Consider the following 20,265-nt stretch of genomic DNA (forward strand, 5'->3'; position numbering starts at 1 on the left):
AGAAATTAACTAGGGGAAGGGAGAGAAAGGGAGACGTGAGGAATATTCATAATGGTAGTAACAAGATATATCAAGTCCTAAAGAAAAGAAAAAGCATGGCTAAGGGTTAGGGCATTGTGGCTAAGGCGTAGAGTTTGAGAGGGGTAGTGATTCAATAGAAGGCTACCGCATTAAGTAGGACCAGATGATTGTAAGACATTTAAGGAAGTTTGGATTTTATTTTAAGGGAAATGAGAATCCATTGAAATATTTAAACAAGGGAGTGATGCTTTCAGATTTCTGTCAAAAAGTAAAATTATGTTGTTTTTGTTTTTATCTCCCAAACTTTGTTCTTACCCTGATCTCTGTCCTAAGGTTAGGAGGTCAGTGATGCAGTAAGCATTAGGAATGTGTTGGAAATGAATAGTTCATAGGTTTTATTTTTGTATTGATGATACTTAAGATATAGTATTCATTGTGTTTGCTCTAAGGTCTGTCAACCTGGGTTTGAATGCCAGATTCATTACATACAGTCTATACAAGTCCCTTCTCTAGGCCTCAATATCCTCGGCTTTAAAATCGATAATAACATCCAACTTTAAAATCCGTATCATGGGTTTGTTAGGGTTAAACAAGGTTATTTCAATAAAAGGCCTGAGAGAAAGTAAACATTCAATAAATTATTATATTGCTAATAAAAAAGCTGAAAGTTTACTAATTTTTTTTTAAGCCAAGTCAAAATGTTCCCCTGGCAAAGAGTAGGTATTCAAAAGAACTTTCCAGCAAAACAGCTGTATTGAAAGCTGTTAAAAATTTAGCCAAGTTAAAATGGACACCGCATTTACTCAGCCAGTACCACGAAATGTATCATATGATGGGCCTTGTGTTGGGCCCAGAACAGTGTTATCTGGTGTGTAACATTCAAATGCAGTTCTGAGCAAGCAATAGCTTGTATAGGTGTGGAGCCCGGGAGAGAAATTTGAGGTGGAGATAAAAATTTGGAGATCACTGGCATGAAGATGGGACTTAAGTCATCTCAGTAGATGCAGAAAAAGCATTTGATAACATTTAACACCCATTCATAATAAAAACTCATAGCAAACAGGAATAGAATACAAATTCCTCAAACTTAAAGATTATCTAGAGAAACCAAAAGCAATCATGTTCAATGGTGAAATATTGAAAAATTTCCCTTTGAGATTAGGAGCAATACCAGAATCACTTCTATTCAAGATTGTACTGGACATTATGGCTAGAATAATATGGCTAACTCCAGCTGACTAAAAACTGATAAGTGAAAGAAAAAATTTAAAAACTTTTGGAAGACAAACTATCGTATGACCTTGGGTAGGAAAGGATTTCTTAAGGCACAAAAAACAGAAATTCTAAAGGAAAAAGCTGATACATTTGGCTTCATTAAATGAAAAACTTCTCTTTACCAAAAGTACCCACAAATAAAATGACAGACCACTTACTACGGGAATACATATATAATATGCTTCCCAACAAGGAATTACTATCCAAAATATTAAAAAAAAATTCTATATGTCAATAAAAGAAAATATAGGGCTTCCCTGGTGGCGCAGTGGTTGAGAGTCTGCCTGCCAATGCAGGGGACACGGGTTCGTGCCCCGGTCCGGGAAGATCCCACATGCCGCGGAGTGGCTGGGCCTGTGAGCCATGGCCGCTGGGCCTGCGTGTCCGGAGCCTGTGCCCCGTGACGGGAGAGGCTGCAGTGGTGAGAGGCCCGCGTACTGCAAAAAAAAAAAAAAAAGAAAATATAAACACAATAGAAAAATGGGCAATAAAGATAAGTAAATGTTTATCAGTAGAGGAAATAAATGGTAAACAAATATGAAAAATACCTGTATCAGAGTTCTTCTGAGAAACATATATAAAATTTATATTAATGTGTATTTATACTATATACATACATAGAGAAATGGATTGGTTGATTGTGAGGGCTGGCTAGTCTAAAATCTGTGAGGTATACCAGCAGGCTAGAAACTCAGGCAGGTGTTGATGCTACAGTCTTCAGGCAGGATTTCTTCAGAATACCTCAGTTTTTCTCTTAAGCTCTTCAGCTGATTAGATGGGGCCCGCCTGCATTATCCAAGGTGATCTCCTTCACTTAGAGTAAACTGATTGTAGATATTAACCATATCTAGAAAATACCTTTGCAGCAACACGTAGATTATTTAAGAACTGGATTCTGTAGCCAAGTTCACACACAAAACTAACCATCACAATGCTCTGCCTTATTAATCAAGGGAATGCAAATCAAGAGCACAAGGAGGTATGATTTTATATCCACTAAATTGACAAAATTTAAGTGTCTGATGAGACCAAGCATTGTAAGGACTCTCATATACCATCGATGGGAATGTAAACTGTAACAATCTTTCTGGTAAAGAAGCTGGCACTTTCTTGTAAAGACGATCATTTGCATGTGTATAGCCCAGGAATTTCCTACTTTCAGAAACTTTTGCACAGAAACACCAGGAGATATGTAAAATTTACAAGAAGGCGACAGTAGTTTAATAGCAAACAGTAGCAAAATAGCAACAACCTGGAAACAAATCAAATATTCATTGATAGAAAAATAGGTATGTAAACCATACTAAAATCACAGAATGGAACGTTAAACCATAGTGAATATATGAACAGTAGCCATGTGGATCATGAATGAATTTTAGAAACATAATATTGAGTATAAAAAGCAAGGCAAAGAAGATTAAAAAGAGCATAATACCATTTTTATAAAGCTCAGAAACAAACCAAAACAATGTATTATTTGGGGATACAAAGCTGCCTGAGGACTCCAGCTATGGGGATGGGCTACTGCAGGAAGGCATAATTGGATGGAACAGTGTTGCCAATGTCCTAGTCTTTCAGTTTGGTGTAGAGCTCCTGGTTGCTTATTTCATAATTATGCCTCATAATATATGTTACAGATAATCATTTTGTATTATCGAATCACTTAACATTTTAAAAGAACATAAATAAAAATATTTTTTTCATTCCAAAAAAGTGGAATTTAAAAGCAAAGTGCTTTAATCTATGAAAGCCCTTTTTAGAACATAAGTCTGCAAAGGGCTTAGAAGACAGTGTGATTCAAGTTTAAAACTAAGGCTGGGTTTCATTCAGGAAGAAGTCCACACCAGCTAGAACAATGGTTGTTTGACTTTTGGGGGGTTATTAACAGACTGCTTTGAGTTGAAAGCTATTAAACCTCTCCCCAGGAAGCATTTCATATGTGGAAGACTTTTCATTTAATTCCAGGGGGTGTTGGTGAATTGGGTCTGGAAATAGGTTACTAAAGCTATCTAACAATTACCAATTTCGATGAGCTAGCTCATCTTACTGTAAGAAATGTGTAACTGATATTGCTAGTCAGAGGACAAAGTATTTGCATCAAGGTGCAACTTCATTCCTTAAAGTTAGCTTGTAAGTTAAAGGGTCGTAAAACTAGATTAGAACAGGGAGACATAATTTTAGTCCTTTTGGTTTTGTGTGGTGTGGAGCACAGTAGAATTTTGGCAAATGGTTGTTAGGACTCTCTTTCAGGTTTTAAGTTTTTAATTTGGCCAACTTGCCGAGGCTCAAGTTGAGGGGTGACCCACTTTTGCCTGGGTCAAGGCAACCAGGGCATGGAGAAAAATAATTGTTTTTTTCTTTGCAGGAAGCTTTGTAAAGTTTCCCAGTTGGCAAAATCTGTATTCCACGTCTGATACATAGGAAAGCTATGATTAGAAATACGGGTGTTTTAGAAATAAAATTTCCAACTTGCAAAATGTATCTTTGAAAACTTAGGTGATTCTGTTAGCTAAACGAGTAATATGTCAATTGTTTACGGAGACTTGATCAAGTGAAGAGCAGTATCATGTTTTCTTTATCTGGCATTTGACAGCTGTTAACTAGTGAAATGAGAGATTAAAGTTTGTGCAACTAAAAGCACACACTGGGGCCTTTCAAACAAAACTGTGTCACCTTCTATATAAAGTATAATATTAAATTAGCTGATTGGCAAAATATATATGGTATGCTGCTGAGAGAGTTATGTTTACTTAATGAGCAATACACTGTTGTTTAAGTTCAAGAAAATATTGAAGCTTATGAGACAAAAAATTACCATAGCAGTAATATATAAACTAATCTGTATGTTGATCATATTACTATGTAATTCATCAAACAATATTTTACACAATTGATAAGTATATATATTTTAAAACATTTCTAATATTGACTTACTGATAAAGAATACTAAATTGTCACCTTTACCTTTCTTATCTTTCTTATATCAAAGATGATTGTCTTTTTTTCACCCAGCACTATTTTTATACTTTCCCTATTATATCCGTCTCCCCCACTCCCTTATGTTGGTTTGAAAGAGAAAATGTTTCTCAACTTGTAACTGTCCTCTTACTTATTTTCCATTTCCATATGATCACTTATTCGGACATTGTGGCGTTGGTTTTATGACTAACTGTCGTAGTATACTATTTCAGTTAATCCTGGAAGAAATAAGGCAGTGTAGCATAGAAGTTAAGAGTGTTGTCCCTAGAACCAAGCCAATTGGTGAATTTATACTCAGCAAATTACTGAGTGTAAGCTTTGGCAAGTTACTTGAATTTGCTCTGCTCTGGTTTCCTGATTTTTTAATGAAAGGAGTAAGTTCAGTGTTCTGGTACCTAGTAAAAACTAAATGAATGTTAACTATAAAAATATCAGTAATAAGAATTATTATTATATTACTGAATTAATTAGTTTAGGTTGCAAACTTAACATCCTAACAACTTATGTCTGTTTAGTGTATTCATTTGTAATATATAACAGGTTGGCTGTACCACTCTCTAATCTGGGGTCCAAATGTCCACTTATGTGATAGTTCAATTCCTTTAAAAAATAATAACTACATCGGTTGTTGATTATGAGTAAAATTTTCAAGGCTTGATATCAAGTCAATGACAAAATAAATTATATTCACTTTAATGTTTATGTGAATGCCTAGTATGCTCAAAGCAATATATGTAATAGATAAATAAAATATAGTTCTTGTACTCAAGTATTATCAGTTTAACAGAAAGGATTGGAGAAATACAGAGGAAATATACTGTATTTTCCCAGGTGGATGGAAGTTATGATATCACAGTTTAAAAGTTCAGACTGGATTAATAATAGAAACTGAACAAACAAGAAAGCCAGTTTAAACATCTTGGGGAGCCAAGGGGAAATAAATTGGACTACATACCATACATTGGTGGTTGTTACTTGTTTTCATACCCAGGGATCTCTAAATTAGGTTTTAATTTATTTCTTCTACATGCTGGTATTACCATCTACAGGTGTAACACTTGTTAAAAACTCAGTATGTAGAACACAAGTAGAAACATTTAATATTATTTGTGTAAGAGAGGCATAAATAAAGTATGACCATTGTTAGCATAGTGGTGGGAGAGGTTATGTTCTGTGGAAAAGAACTGGAAAAATCTTCATGGAAGAACATTCGAGCTGGGATTTCAAAGGAAGCATGTGATTCTAGATGAGGTTTGGAAGCTGTAGTGGTATGTTTGCCCCATGCTAGATCAAGGTATCAGCGTAATTCAGAATGAGGATTGTGCATGGTATACTCATGAGAGAATGAGTGTTCATCTGAGCAGGAATATGGGCATGTGTAGGGATATATTGGGAGATGTATTTGCAGAGGTAGGTTGGTGCCATATCTGGTGGGCCTGAATGCCTTTAATTTAAATAAGTGATGGAGATCCATGGAAGATTTTTTTACATGGGGGATGGTGATGGTAATGGTGGTTGGCTGCTACAGCTGGATCATCTACTAACTGCATTCGTGTGTTTATTGAGTTCATGTTTTGTCTCTTTCAGGAAGTCCATGATTTATTACAAGACTATGAGTTAAAGTATTGTTATGTGGACAGAAATAAGCGAACAGGTAAGATTTCTGTTCTAAGTGTCTGATTTTAATTCTGCAGGTTGTCGTTATAGAACAAAAAAGCTAAGTGTCTTTTTATTCTTAAGCTAATCTCTGAAATTCTTAAGCATTAAATTATATACATGTTACTTAATTTATTTTCTGAAAATAATGTTATTCTAAATTTTTATCACATAAATTAATATAATATTGGTGGCAGCCATTTGGGGGAGCTCACTCTACCACATGGACGCTGGTGCTGGTAAGCACCATTTGGAATCCTCCCTCTAGGTTTTGAGTGCCTGACCTGGCCCTGCTGGGTCAGTGCTGGGATGTATCAGGCCAAGCAACTAACAGGGTGGGGACACAGCCCCACTTACCAGCAGCCAGGCTGCCTTAAGACCCCTTGAGCCCATAGCAACCAGAGGGGCCAGGACCCAGTTCCACATACCAGTGCATAGGCACTATCCCTGGGAACCCCAGGGCCCTGCATCTGGAGACCACAGGACCCAGCTCCAGCCACCAGTGGGCAGGTACCAGCCCCAAGACCCCCCTGGGCTCTGGCCCTGCCCACCAGCAAGCTGGCTCTAGCCTCTCAACCAGCCTCACACACCAGTGGGCAGGCACCAGCCCCAGGACATCGTGGGCTCCAGCCATATACACCAGTAGGCAGACCCAAGCCCCAAGACCACCACAGCCCTGCAGCCTGCCATGGCAGGACCCAGCCCACTCACCACCAGGCCGGCACCAGCACTTAGACATCTTGGCCCCCTCAGCCAGCTTCCCCAGAAACCAGCCCCACCTACCAGGAAATCTCACAAGCTTTAGGACACCTAGGACTCTGCAGCCAACTGTGTTAGGAACCGGCCCTGCATACCAGTGGGCTAAAACGAGCTCAAGGACACCCAGGGCCCTGTAGTTGGATACCCTGGGACCCAGCCCCACCCACCAGCAGTCAGACACCTGCTCTGGGACCCTGGGCCCTGCAGCCAGAGACCCCAGGACACAACTCTGCCTATCAGCCAGCCAAGCCCCAGAACCCAGCTTTACCTCCTGGTGGGTGGGTACTAGCCCTGGGATCCCCAGGACCCCAACCCTTCCCACCAGTGGGCAGACACCAGCCTCAGGACTACCACGGCACTGCAGCCTGCCCTGTCAGAATCTAACCAACACAACAACAGGAAGGTTAAAAGACAAAAGTAGTAAAATCATTTATATCTGAAATGTGTAGTTAAGGGACACACAAAACCAAAAGATGTAAAATATGATGTCAATAACAGTAAATGGGGGGAGGGGAATATAATGCAGGGTTTTAAAGATGCATTTGAAATAAGAAAACAGCAAATTAAAATAATAATATAGAGATTTATACATAAAAACCTCATGGTAGCCACAAACCAAAATTCTGTAATAGATATACACAAAAGAAAGAGAAAGAAACCTAAACATAACACTAGATAGTCATCAAATCACAAGGGAAGAGAAAAGAAGAAAGGAACAAAAAAGTTACTAGAAAAACAATCCCCAAACAATTAACAAAATGGCAATAAGTACATACCTATCAATAATTACTTTAAATGTAAATAGACTAAATGCTCCAATCAAAAGACATAGAATGTGTGAATGGATGCAAAAGCAAGAACTATACATATGCTGCCTACAAAAGACTCACTTCAGTTCTAAAGACACACACAGACTTAAAGTGAGGGGATGGAAAAAGGTATTCCATGTAAATGGAAATCAGAAAACAGCTGGAGTAGCAATACTTATATCAGACAAAGTAGACTTTAAGTCAAAGACTGTAACGAGAGACAAAGAAGGACATTACATAATGATCAAGAGATCAATCCAAGAAGAAAATACAGCAGTAATAAAGCAAATATTAACAGACATAAAGGGAGAAATTGACAGTAACAGAATAGTACTAGGGGACTTTAATCCCTCACTTACATCATTGGACAGATCATCCAGACAGAAAATCAATAAGGAAATACTGGTCTTAAACAACACATTAGATAAAATGGACTTAATAGATATATATATAGAACATTCCATCCCCAATCAGCAAAATACACATTCTTTTTAAGTGCACATGGAACATGCTCCAGGACAGATCACATGCTAGGCCAAAAATAAGTCTCAGTAAATTTAAGAAAACTGAAATCATATCAAGCATCTTTTCCAACCACAACACTATGAGACTAGAAATCAACTGCAAGAAAAAAATTGAAAAAAACATAAACACACATGTGGAGGCTGAACAAAATGCTGCTAAACAACCATTGCATCATTGAAATCAAAAAAGAAATTAAAAAACTCCTGAAGACAAATTAAAACACAATGATCCAAATCGATGGGATGCAGCAAAAGCAATTCCAAGGAAAGTTTACTGAGATGCAAGCCTACCTCAAGGAACAAGAAAACTCTTGAACAACCTAAGCTTACACCTAAGTGAACTAGAAAAAGAAGAACAAACAAAACCTAGAGTTAGCACAAGGAGAGAAATCATAAAGATCAGAACAGAAATAAATGAAGTAGAGAGACTAGGAAAACAATAGAAATGATCAATGAAACTAAGAGCTGTTTCTTTGAAAAGGTAAACAAAATTGATAAACTTTTAGTCAGATTCATCAAGAAAAAAAGAGGGCCCAGGTCAATAAAATCAGAAATGGCAAAGAAGTTACAACTAATACCACAGAAATAACAAAGGATCATAAGAGATTACTGTGAACAACTATATGCCAATAAAATGGACAACCTAGAAGAAATGGACAAATTCCTAGAAATGCACAGTCTCCCAGGTCTGAACAAGGAATAAATAGAAAATATGAACAGACCAATTACCAGAGCATTGAAATTGAGTCAGTAACGAAAAACTCCCAGCAAACAAAAGTCCAGCACCAGATGTGTTCATGGGTGAATTCTACTAAACATGTAGAGAAGAGTAAACACCTATCCTCAAACTATTCTAAAAAATTGCACAGGAAGGAATACTTCTGAACTCATTCTACAAGGCCAGCATCACCCTGATAACAAAACCAAACACACCACAGAAAAAGAAAAGTACAGGACAATATCACTGATGAACATAGATGCAAAAATCCTCAACAAAATATCAGCAAACTGAAATCAGCAATACATTGAAAGGATCATACACCATGCTCAAGCAGGGCTTATCCCAGGGATGCAAGGATAGTTCAATATCTGCAAATCAATCAATATGATACACCATATTAACAAATTGAAGAATAAAAATCATGACCATCTCAATATATGCAGAAAAAGCTTTTGACAAAATTCAACATCGATTTATGATTAAAACTCTCAACAAAGTAGGGACAGAGGAGACAAACCTCAGAATAGTAAAGGCCCATATGATAAGCCGATATCTAACATCATACTCGATGGTGAAAAGCTGAAAGCATTTCCTCTAAGAACAGGACCAAGGCAGCGATGCCCACTCTTGCCACTTTTATCCAACAGAGCACTGAATGTCCTAGCCACAGCAGTCATACAATAAAAAGAAATAAAAGAAATCCAAATTGGAAAGAGGGAAGTAAAACTGTCACTGTTTGCAGGTGACACACAGTACACATAGAAAATTCTAAAGATGCCACCAAAAATTCGTCAATGAATTCAGTACAGTTGCAAAATACAACATTAATATGCTGAAGTATATTGCATTTCTATACACTAACAATGAACTATCAGAAATTAAGAAAATGGTCCATTTACCATAACATCAAAAAAACAAAAACAAACAGAAAAAAACAAACCTACAAATAAATCTAAGGAGATTTACTCTGTACTCGGAAAACTCTAAGATACTGATGAAAGAAATTGAAGATGTTGCAAATAGATTGAAAGATAATACAGTGTTCATGAATTGGAAGAAGTAATATTGCTAAAATGAGCGTACTACCCAAGGCAATCTACATACCTAATGCCATCATATCAAAGTACCAATAGGGTTAGTCACCGAAGTAGAACAAATAATTCTAAAATTTGTATGAAAACTCAAAAGACCTCAAATAGCCAAAGCAATCTTGAGAAAGAAGAACAGATCTGGGGGTATCATGCTCCCTGACTTCAGACTATACTACAAAGCTACAGTAATCAAAACAGTATGGTACTGGCACAGAAACAGACACATAGATCAGTGGAACAGAATAGAAAGCCCAGAAGTAAGCCCAGACATTTATGGTCAATTAATCCAAGACGAAGGAGGCAAGAGTATGCAATGGGGGAAAGATAGTCTGTTCAAGAAATGATGCTGAGAAAAATGGACAGCTCTTGTAAAAGAATGAAATTAGAACATTTTCTCATATCATACACAAAACTAAACTCAAAATGGATTAAAGACCTAAATGTAAGACAGCAAACCATAAAATCCTAGAAGATGACATAGGCAGAACACTCTTTGACATAAATTGTAGCAATATTTTTTTTGGATATCCCTCCTAAAGCAAAGGAAACAAAAGCAAAAATAAACAAATGGGATCTAATTAAACTTAAAAGCTTTTGCATAGAGGAGGAAACCACTGACAAAATGAAAAGACAATCTACTGAATGGCAGAAAATATTTGCAAAGGATATGACTGATAAGTGATTAATATTCAAAATATATGAACAGCTCATACAGCTCAATGTCAAAAAACCAAACAACCCAACTAAAATGGGCAGAAGACCTGAATAGACGTTTTTACAAGGGAGACATACAGGTGGCCATCAGGCCCTGTGAAAAGATGCTCAACAACACTAATCATCAGAGAACTACAAATCAAACCCACAATGAAATATTACCTCACACTTGTCAGTATGACTATTATCAAAAAGAGTACAAATAACAAATGTTGTCAAGAATGTGGAGAAAGGGACTCTTGGACACTACTGATGAGAATGTAAATTGGTGCAGCAACTATGGAAAATAGTACGGAAGTTCCTCATAAAACTAAAAATAGAACTACCTTATGGTCAGTAACTCAACTCCCGAGTAAATATCTAAAGAAAGTAAAAACACTAATTCAGAAAGATACATGCACTCCCCAATGTTCATAGCAGCTGTTTACAATAGCCAAGATATAGAAGCAACCTAAGTGTCCATCAACAGATGAATGGATAAAAAAGAAGTGGTGCTATGTACAATGGAATACCACTCAGCCATAAAAAAAGAATGAAATTTTGCCTTTTGCAACACATGGATAGACCTGTTTGTAAACATTTGAATCACTATGATGTACACCTGAAACTAATATAATATTGTAAATCAACTATACCTCAATAACCAAGTAGGCAAAAAAATGAATTTGCATTGGTTTTTAAAAATATAAATAAATAATATAATATTACAGCTTTATGAATTTTTATAATGAATGTTCTAATGTTATATGTTGTAACATTTTAATGAGTGTTTTTTATATGTTAAGTATCCTTCAGTTTTAATAATATATTACTGGATTTAGTAAATTATGTGATTTGACCTTTAGTTATACAAATTGGGAAAATCGTTTAATTTTTCTGCACATTAGTTTTATATCTGTGAGATTAAAAGCCTAAACTAGATTATTTTCTTTGTGTACATATGATATGTAAATGTTTAAAAACATCTCTTTGAGATGATAAAAAAATAAGAAAATGTATGGAGGATGATATAACCATTATATATATACCGACTCCCAAATTAACAAATGTTTTATTGAAGTATTTTATGCTTTTAAAATGTTTTTTGTAAGGGGTGGATGAAATGGGTGAAGGAAGTCAAAAAGTACAAACTTCCAGTTATAAAATAAAGAAGTACTGGAGATGTAATACGTAAGGATGGTGACTCTTTGTCACAGTTAATAATACTGTGTTGCATATTTGAAAGTTGCTGAGAGAGTAGATCTTGAAAGTTCTCATCCCAAGAAAAAAAGATTTAACTATGTATGGTGACAGATGTTAACTAGAATTACTGTGGTGACTATTTCACAATATATAAAAATATCAAATCATTATGGGAGACTTCCCCGGCAGTCCAGTGGTTAAGACTCCATGCTTCCACTGCAGGGGGTGTGGGTTCAATCCATGTTCGGGGAACTAAGACCCCACATGTCATGTGGCTTGGCCAACAAAAAAAATCATTACGTTGTACACTTGAAACTAATGTTATTTGTCAATTATACTTAAATTTAAAAAGTTTTTTTTTTAGGTTAGTTTTTTTTTTAATTAATTTTTCTTGTATTTATTTATTTTATTTTATTTTTGGCTGCGTTGGGTCTTCATTGCTGTGTGCAGGCTTTCTCTAGTTGGGTCGAGAGGGGGCTACTCTTTTCTTTCTTTTTTTTTTTTTTTGCGGTATGTGGGCCTCTCACTGTTGTGACCTCTCCCGTCGCGGAGCACAGGCTCCGGAAGCGCAGGCTCAGCGGCCATGACTCATGGGCACAGCTGCTCCGCGGCATGTGGGATCCTCCCAGACCGGGGCACGAACCCGGGTTCCCTGCATCAGCAGGCGGACCCTCAATCACTGCGCCACCAGGGAAGCCCTAAAAAGTTTTTTTTTTTTAAGTATTTTTTTGTCTTTAAAAATATTATATATATGCTAGCTAGAGCCCTACTACTGAATGAATACCTCTGATAGTATGGTCAGGAATTCTGCATTTATTTTTTCTGACTTATAAAAAAATTGTAAAAAAGACATTATAGTTAAAGATGAAATTAAGTTCCTACCCCTCTCTGATTCCATTCCCTCCCTCCCTCTAATGATTAATTGTGGTAATCATTAGAGCTGTTCACAGATTCTTTTTCTTTTTTTTCTGGTCATGAGGTAAGATAGTGCTTCCTTGTTCCTCTTTGAAGTTATCAGTGGACATGTGATTTGCTTTTCGATTAATGAAGTGCAGTGGAAATGGCATGTATCCCCTCCAGGTGGAAGATTTCAGAGCTAGCATGTGATTTGCTGCTCACCCCTCCACTTGCTAAAGTGATTGAGGAAGGTTATAGAACCTCTTTAAACATAGTCCCAGAGTGACTATAATGAGCAAAGCCTCCTTCCTTCCTTTCTTCCCTCCTTCCTTCCTTCCTTTCAGCATGGGATATGCAGCATGAAAAGCAACAAGGAAAAAAAAAATCTTTTTGTTAAGCCATTGAAATTGTGGAGCTGTTTCTTGCCAAGGCATCCCATCTAATGCCTGAAATTTTACTATATGTAAAGTTAACAGTGTTGTACTTGGTGTTTTTAAAAACTACATGTAAATGGCATTCTACTGTATTTTTCATTTAGCGACTTGCTTTTTTTTTTTTAACCTCTATTTTGTTTTTTGGATCTTTCCACATTGATACTTATAGCTCTAATTCATTGATTTAAACTACTACATATCATTCTGTCAGTTTATTACCATTGATAAATCTATTCATTACTGATAGGCATTTAGAAAGCTTTAACTTTTCCAGCATTTTAAATAATGCTGCAATGAATATGCTTTTATTTGTCTTCTAATACACATCGCAACTGTTTCTCCACAAGGGAATTACTGGGTTTGTAGGTTATGTACAACTTCAATGTTATAAATATTGACAAAGGCTTTACAGCTGGGAATGGTGCTGTTCCTACCAGTGAGGATGATAGACAGCATAATTGGTGGTTGATTAGAAAGAGTATTCAGAAGTGTTTTGTCTCAAGAGTGGAGAAAATTGACTCTAGATTAATGGTGCTAAAAATTTAAAAACAAGACCAGAAAGGATCAAGCTCATTCCTGATAACCACAACCTAGAACAAAACTCAAGGATATTTATATGAATAGAAAAATATCCAGTACCCAGCAAGATAAAAATTTACAATGTCTGGTATCCAATTAAAAATTACCAGATATGGCAAAGAAGCAGGAAAATACAACCCATAATGAGGAGAAAAACCAATCAATCAAAACTGACCTAGAATTGAAGCAGATGAATTAATGAAAATGGACATTAAAACAGTTTTTCTAACTGTGTTTCATATGTACAAGAATTTATAGTAAAAATTGAACATATTAAATAGAGGATGGAAGATATTAAAATATACTTAACTCACACTTTTAGAGGTGAAAACTGCAATGTCCAGGATGAAAAATGGGATGGGTGGATGGGATTAACTAGCAGAGTAGACATTGTAGAGGAACTGATTAGTGCATGTGAATACATGGAAACAACAAAAATGAAGCAGAGAAAAAAAAACTATAACACATGAACAGAGTATCAGTCAACTTTGGGCCAACTTCAAGAGTCCTAATGGTGGAGTAATGGAGTCTCTGTAAGAGAGAGAAAGTAGTACAGTAAAAATATTTAAAGAATTAATGGCTGAATTTTTTCCAAATTTGATGAAAACTCTAAACCCAGAGATCCCCAAAGTTTAACCAACCTCAAGCACAAAAACACGAAAAAAACTACGATAAGGTACATTTGTAATCAAATTGTTTGCAATTAGTAACAAAGAGAAAAATCTTAAAAACAGAGCCACCCCATAAAGGGCATGTTATTTAGATGGAAAAAGATAACGATGATGCATGTTTATTGGAAACAGTGCAACTGAGAAGACCGTGGGGCAACACCTTTTCTTTCTTTGCTGAAAGAAAAAAAAAGATCACCATAAAATTATTAAAACATTAATGAAAGGAATTGAAGACAAACGGAAGGTATCCCATGGTCATGGGTTGGAAGAATTAATATTGTTAAAATGTCCACACTACTGAAAGCAATCTACAGATTCAGTGCAAACCCATCAAACTTTCCATTGGCATTTTTCACAGAAATAGAATAATCCTTAAATTTGTATGAAACCACAAAATACCCTGCATAACCTAAGCAGTCTTGAGAAAGAAGAACAAAACTGGGGGCATCACACTCCCTGATTTCACACTGTAATATAAAGCTATAGTAATCAGTATGGTATTGGCATGAAAACAGACACATGGATCAATGGAAAAGAATAGAGAGCCCAGAAATAAACCCCCACATATATGGTCAATTAATTTAGGACAAAGGAGCCAAGAATATACAATGGGAAAAGGATAGTCTTTTCAATAATGGTGTTGGGAAAACTGGGCAGCCACAGGCAAAGGAATGAAATTGGACCACTATCTTAGACCATATACAAAAATAAACCCAGAATGGATTAAAGACTTGAATATAAGACCTGAAAACATAAAACTCCTAGAAGAAAACATAGGCAGTAAGCTTCTTCCCATCAGTCTTGGTGATGATTTTTTGGATTTGACACTAAAGCAAAGGCGACAAAAGTAAAAATATACAGGTGGGACTACATCAAACTAAAAAGCTTCTGCACAGCAAAGAAAAACATTAAAATAAAAAGGCAGCCTACTTAATAGAAAATATTTGCAAATCATATATCTGATAAGGGGCTAATATCCATAATATATAAAGAACTCATACAACTCAACAGCAAAAGAACAAACAGTCTGATTAAAAACCTGGCAGAGGGGCTTCCCTGGTGGCGCAGTGGTTGAGAGTCCGCCTGCCGATGCAGGGGACACAGATTCGTGCCCTGGTCCGGGAAGATCCCACATGCTGCGGAGCGGCTGGGCCCGTGAGCCATGGCCACTGAGCCTGCGTGTCCGGAGCCAGTGCTCCGCAACCGGAGAGGCCACAACAGTGAGAGGCCCGTGTACCGCAAAAAAAAAAAAAAAAAAAAACTGGCAGAGGATCTGAATAGACATTTTTCCAGATTAGGCGTATAGATGGCCAACAGATACATGGAGAGGTGTTCAGTATCACTAATCGTCAGGGAAATGCAAATCAAAACCACAATTATATATCACCTCACACCTGTTAGAATAGCTATTATCAAGGCAACAAGAACTTAGTGCTGGAGAGGATGTGGAGAAAAGGAAACTCTTGTGCGTTGTTAGTGGGAATGGAAATTGGTGCAACCACTGGAAAACAGTATGGAGATCCCTCAGAACATTAAAAATGGAACTACCATTTGTCCAGCAATTCTGCTTTGGGCTATTAATCTGAAGAAAATGAAAACAGTAACTCAAAAAGATATATGCACCCCCATGCTCATTGCAGTATTATTTACCATAGTCAAGACATGGAAACAACCTAAGTGATTGCTGATGGATGAATGGATAAGGAAGATGTGGTGTATATAGACAATGGAATATTATTTAGCCTTAAAAAAGAATGAAATCTTGCCATTTGTGACAAGATGAATGGGCCTTGAGAGCATTATGCTAAGTGAAATAAGTCAGACAGAGAAAGACAAATACTGTAGGACCTCACTTACAGGTGAAATCTAAAAAAACCAAAAACCAAAAAACATGAGCTCATAGATACAGAGAACAATTGGTGGTTGCCAGAGGCTAGGGATAGGGGTTGGTGAAATGGGTGAAGGGAGTCATAAGGTATAAATTTCTGTATAAAATAAGTCATGGGGATGTAATGTATAGCATGGTTACTATAGTTTGTTTGTTTGTTTGATTTGACCGTACCGGGTCTTAGTTGCGGCACACGGGATCTTCATTGCTGCATGCGGGATCTTTAGTTGTGGCATGTGGGCTCTTAGTTCCGGCATGCAGGCTCTTAGTTGCGGCGTGCATGCAAGATCTAGTTCCCTGACCAGGGATCAAACCCGGTCCCCCTGCATTGGAAGCACAGAGTCTTTTTTTTTTTTTTTCTGGTACGTGGGCCTCTCACTGTTGTGGCCTCTCTCATTGCGGAGCACAGGCTCCGGACGCGCAGGCTCATCGGCCATGGCTCACGGGCCCAGCTGCTCCGCGGCACGTGGGATCTTGCTGGACCGGTGCACGAACCCGTGTCCCCTGCATCGGCAGGCGGACTCTCAACCACTGCGCCACCAGGGAAGCCCGGGAGCACAGAGTCTTATCCCCTGGACCACCAGGGAAGTTCCCAGCGTGGTTGCTATAATTAATAATACTATAGTGCATATTTGAAAGTTGTGAAGAAAGTAGATCTTAAAAGTTCTTATCCACCCCCCCCCGCCCCACAAATTTTTGTAACTGTGTATGGTGATGGATGTTAACTAGAATTATGGCAGTGATTATTTCACAGTATATACAAATATTGGATTAATTGTACGCCTGAAACTAATATAATGTTATGTCATTTATACCTCAAAAAATCCCACAGAATTATTTACCCACCAAAAAATATCCTTTAAAAATGAGCGTGGGGCTTCCCTGGTGGCGCAGTGGTTGACAGTCCGCCTGCCGATGCAGGGGACGTGGGTTCGTGCCCCGGTTCCGGGAGGATCCCGCATGCCGCGGAGCGGCTGGGCCCATGAGCCATGGCTCCTGAGCCTGTGCGTCCTGAGCCTGTGCGTCCGGAGCCTGTGCTCCGCGACGGGAGAGGTGACAGCAGTGAGAGGCCCGCGTACCGCAAAAAAAAAAAAAAAAAATGAGCGTGAAGAAATATGTTTTTCAGTCATATAAAAGCTGAAAGAATTCATCACCATCAGACCTGCATTATAAGAAGTATTTAAAGAAGTTCTTTAATAAAGCATGGAGAAAATGATGCTGGATGGGAATCTGGATCTACACAAAAAAGTGAAGAATACCACATGTTGTCTTTATGTGTGTAAAGACTTTTATTAATATTCAGATCTCTAAAAGATAATTGTTTAAAGTGAAAATAATAACACTATATTGTAGAGGTTATAACATGTAGGAATAAAATGCATGGCAACAATACAAAGGTTGGGAGGGGAGGAATGGAAGTACACTGTTGTAAAGTTTTTAGATTATACACAAAGAGACCAGTGTCACTTCATGGTAACTGTTAAGTTAAAGATTTATACTACAAAGCCAAAATCACCCACTAGAATAATACAACGAAGAAACTCAGTAATTGTATTAAATGACATTGCCTTGGATTTCAGGAGCTATGCTGGTGTTTGAAGAAACAGATAATAATTAATAGATTAATAAAGGATGGCTACAGTTATAAACTGTGACCTTAAAACCAGAGCTCTCTGTTACAAATAAGAAGAAATCATTGTATTAAAATAGGACACATTAAGGAAAAAAGTTTTTGCATGCTTGCCATCAGATTTGTCCCAATAATAAATTAACTAGTGGAGCAAGCAATGGCAAAAGGATAAATAAAATTGTGACTTGTGAAAGGATTGGGACCAATCGTCGAATATTAAAATTTTGGTAGGAAAATGGAAACAGAACTAATCTCCAAATCCCTTATAGCCTTTTCTCTGTAGAGTGACATCTTTCACTTCCACAGAGTCAGTGTGAGAAAATTGGACGTTTTTTAAAGAGAATTTATGGCCTTGCAAAGAAATGGAAGAAGCTATAGAAGAGAATCAATGACCTCTTTTTCCTACTGCCTGGACTTTTAAATTTGCTTCATTATGTTATCTAAATAATACCATCAAATGTCTTATTTGGGTTGTGCAAATGCAGATACCTAAGGGAAGGAAAATAAGAAGTTGTCAGTTTTAAAATGTACTAGTTAATCTATGCATGTATACATTCATCCATTCAGTTGACACTTACAGATCCTCTGCTGTGTGCCTGACACTATGGTAGCTGATGGAGATATATTCATTAGCAGTTTAGGGAGCTCACAGTTGATAGGATAGCAGGCATCTAAACAAGTAGATTATAATAAAGTGTGATGTGTGCAATAATCCATTCAATGTTCAAAATACAGAGGTATAACGAAACAAGGGTTAACTCTAACTGGAAGAGAACATCAGGGAATGCTTCCTGGAGACCCTGATGCATTAACCTCTGGGCTGGATTTGAAAGCCAACTAAAAGGTTTGAGTGGCTGAAGATATTGGGAGAGATCTCGTAGGCAGGGGAATTACATGTGTAACATAGAGATGCTTGAAACAAGTTGCTGTCTAGGGAGCTACAAACAACTCAGTGTCGTTAGAGGATAAAGAAATGTGGTGGGGAAGGGAAGTATGGCAGTTAATGAGGCTGGCGTCAGATCAAAAGGGCCTGGTAGGCAACCTGGGTAAACTTACATATTCTAATTCTTAGTTGGTGGGTTCGTTTGAATTTTTTACACACTCAGACGTATCTTTTACACAGGCTTTATTTCTCCCCTCTTAACCCTTGTGTCTTTTACTTCTTGCATTTGTCCTACTGCACTGGCAAAGACCTTCATTCCATGTTAATAAAACTAGTGAGACAAGAACCCTTACCTTATTCCCTATCTCAGAGTAAATGGTTTTGGCTTTCACCGTTAATTTTGATGTAGGTTCCTTACAGACATTCTTTAACAGATAAAGGATGTTTCCTTCTTTTCCACTGATTGCCAAGAATTTTTATCCTGCGTGGACTTTGAATTTTATCACATATCTTTTCTTGCATCTACTAAGATACTCTGTGATTTTTCTTTTCTGTGCTGGTAATGTGGCAACTTATATTGATTGCTATTTTATTTATTTATTTTTACATCGTTGTTGGAGTGTGGTTGCTTTGCAGTGTTGTGTTGGTTTCTGCTGTGTGACAGGGTGAATCGGCTGTGTGTGTGCACGTGTCCCCATATACCCTTGATTGCTATTTTAAAATAAAACTAATGTTCCATTCCTGAAATAAACCAAACTTGATCATGGTAAAAAAAAAAAAAAAAAAAAAAAAAGCAGCGGGAGAGGCCACAACAGTGAGAGGCCCGCGTACCGAAAAAAAAAAAAAAAAAAAAAAGTGGCCTGGTAGGACATGATAACTGCGCTGAGGCTTGGCTTCATTGGTGATACCAAATGATTGCATTTTAGGCAGTAAACAGGCACAATTAAACTTTTGTTTTTGAGAGATCGCTTTATTGTCATTGTGGAAAAAGAAGAAAAGCTAGAAGAATGAAGAAAAGAGGATGAATTCAAGACCTATTTGGAGGGTAGAATTTGAGGATTCCTTTTATGTGGGAGTTAAAGGAGATAAGGTCTAGGGTAACTCCCAGGTTTCTGATTTGTGAGTTGTGATGCTAGCAACTGAAATAGAGAATAAAGGAAGCTGAACAATGTTGGGATTTTAGGGGAATGGCAGGGAGAGGATGAAGATTGTGAGTTATGTTTGGTCATGTGTGAATCAGTATGTGGGTATATGTGGAACTGAGGACTAGAAACAGAGATTTAAGAGTTAACAGGGTATAGGAGGCTTTCTACGAGCCCCCAGACTAGCCATTTTGCTCTGTTTAATTGCTTCCGTAGCCCTCATACTTCCTCTTTGATGACATTACACTTGTAACTCTCTATCAAATCTCTAGCATCCTCTATTGGATTGTGAGGTCCTTGTTGAAAGGGATCTTATTTGGTTTGTTCACCAACTCCTTTTTAGTGCCCAACACAGTACCTGGTACATGAGACTGAATAAATGGGTGTGGACATAAGTGCCCAGGGAAAGA

The 20,265-nt window shown here is 37.4% G+C and overlaps 1 protein-coding gene across 1 annotated transcript in view; it reads left to right on the forward strand.

The window, feature by feature from the left end:
* The window catches only part of RAVER2 (ribonucleoprotein, PTB binding 2), a 141,189-nt gene that overhangs the window by 52,277 nt on the left and 68,647 nt on the right, over window positions 1–20,265 (forward strand). The window contains exon 4 of the mRNA XM_007460117.1: window positions 5,863–5,929. Within this exon, the coding sequence (XP_007460179.1) occupies window positions 5,863–5,929 (67 nt within the window). The remainder of the gene's footprint in view (window positions 1–5,862; window positions 5,930–20,265) is intronic.

This window comes from Lipotes vexillifer, unplaced genomic scaffold, assembly GCF_000442215.2.
Source record: "Lipotes vexillifer unplaced genomic scaffold, Lipotes_vexillifer_v1.1 scaffold134, whole genome shotgun sequence".
Lineage (NCBI taxonomy): Eukaryota > Metazoa > Chordata > Mammalia > Artiodactyla > Lipotidae > Lipotes > Lipotes vexillifer.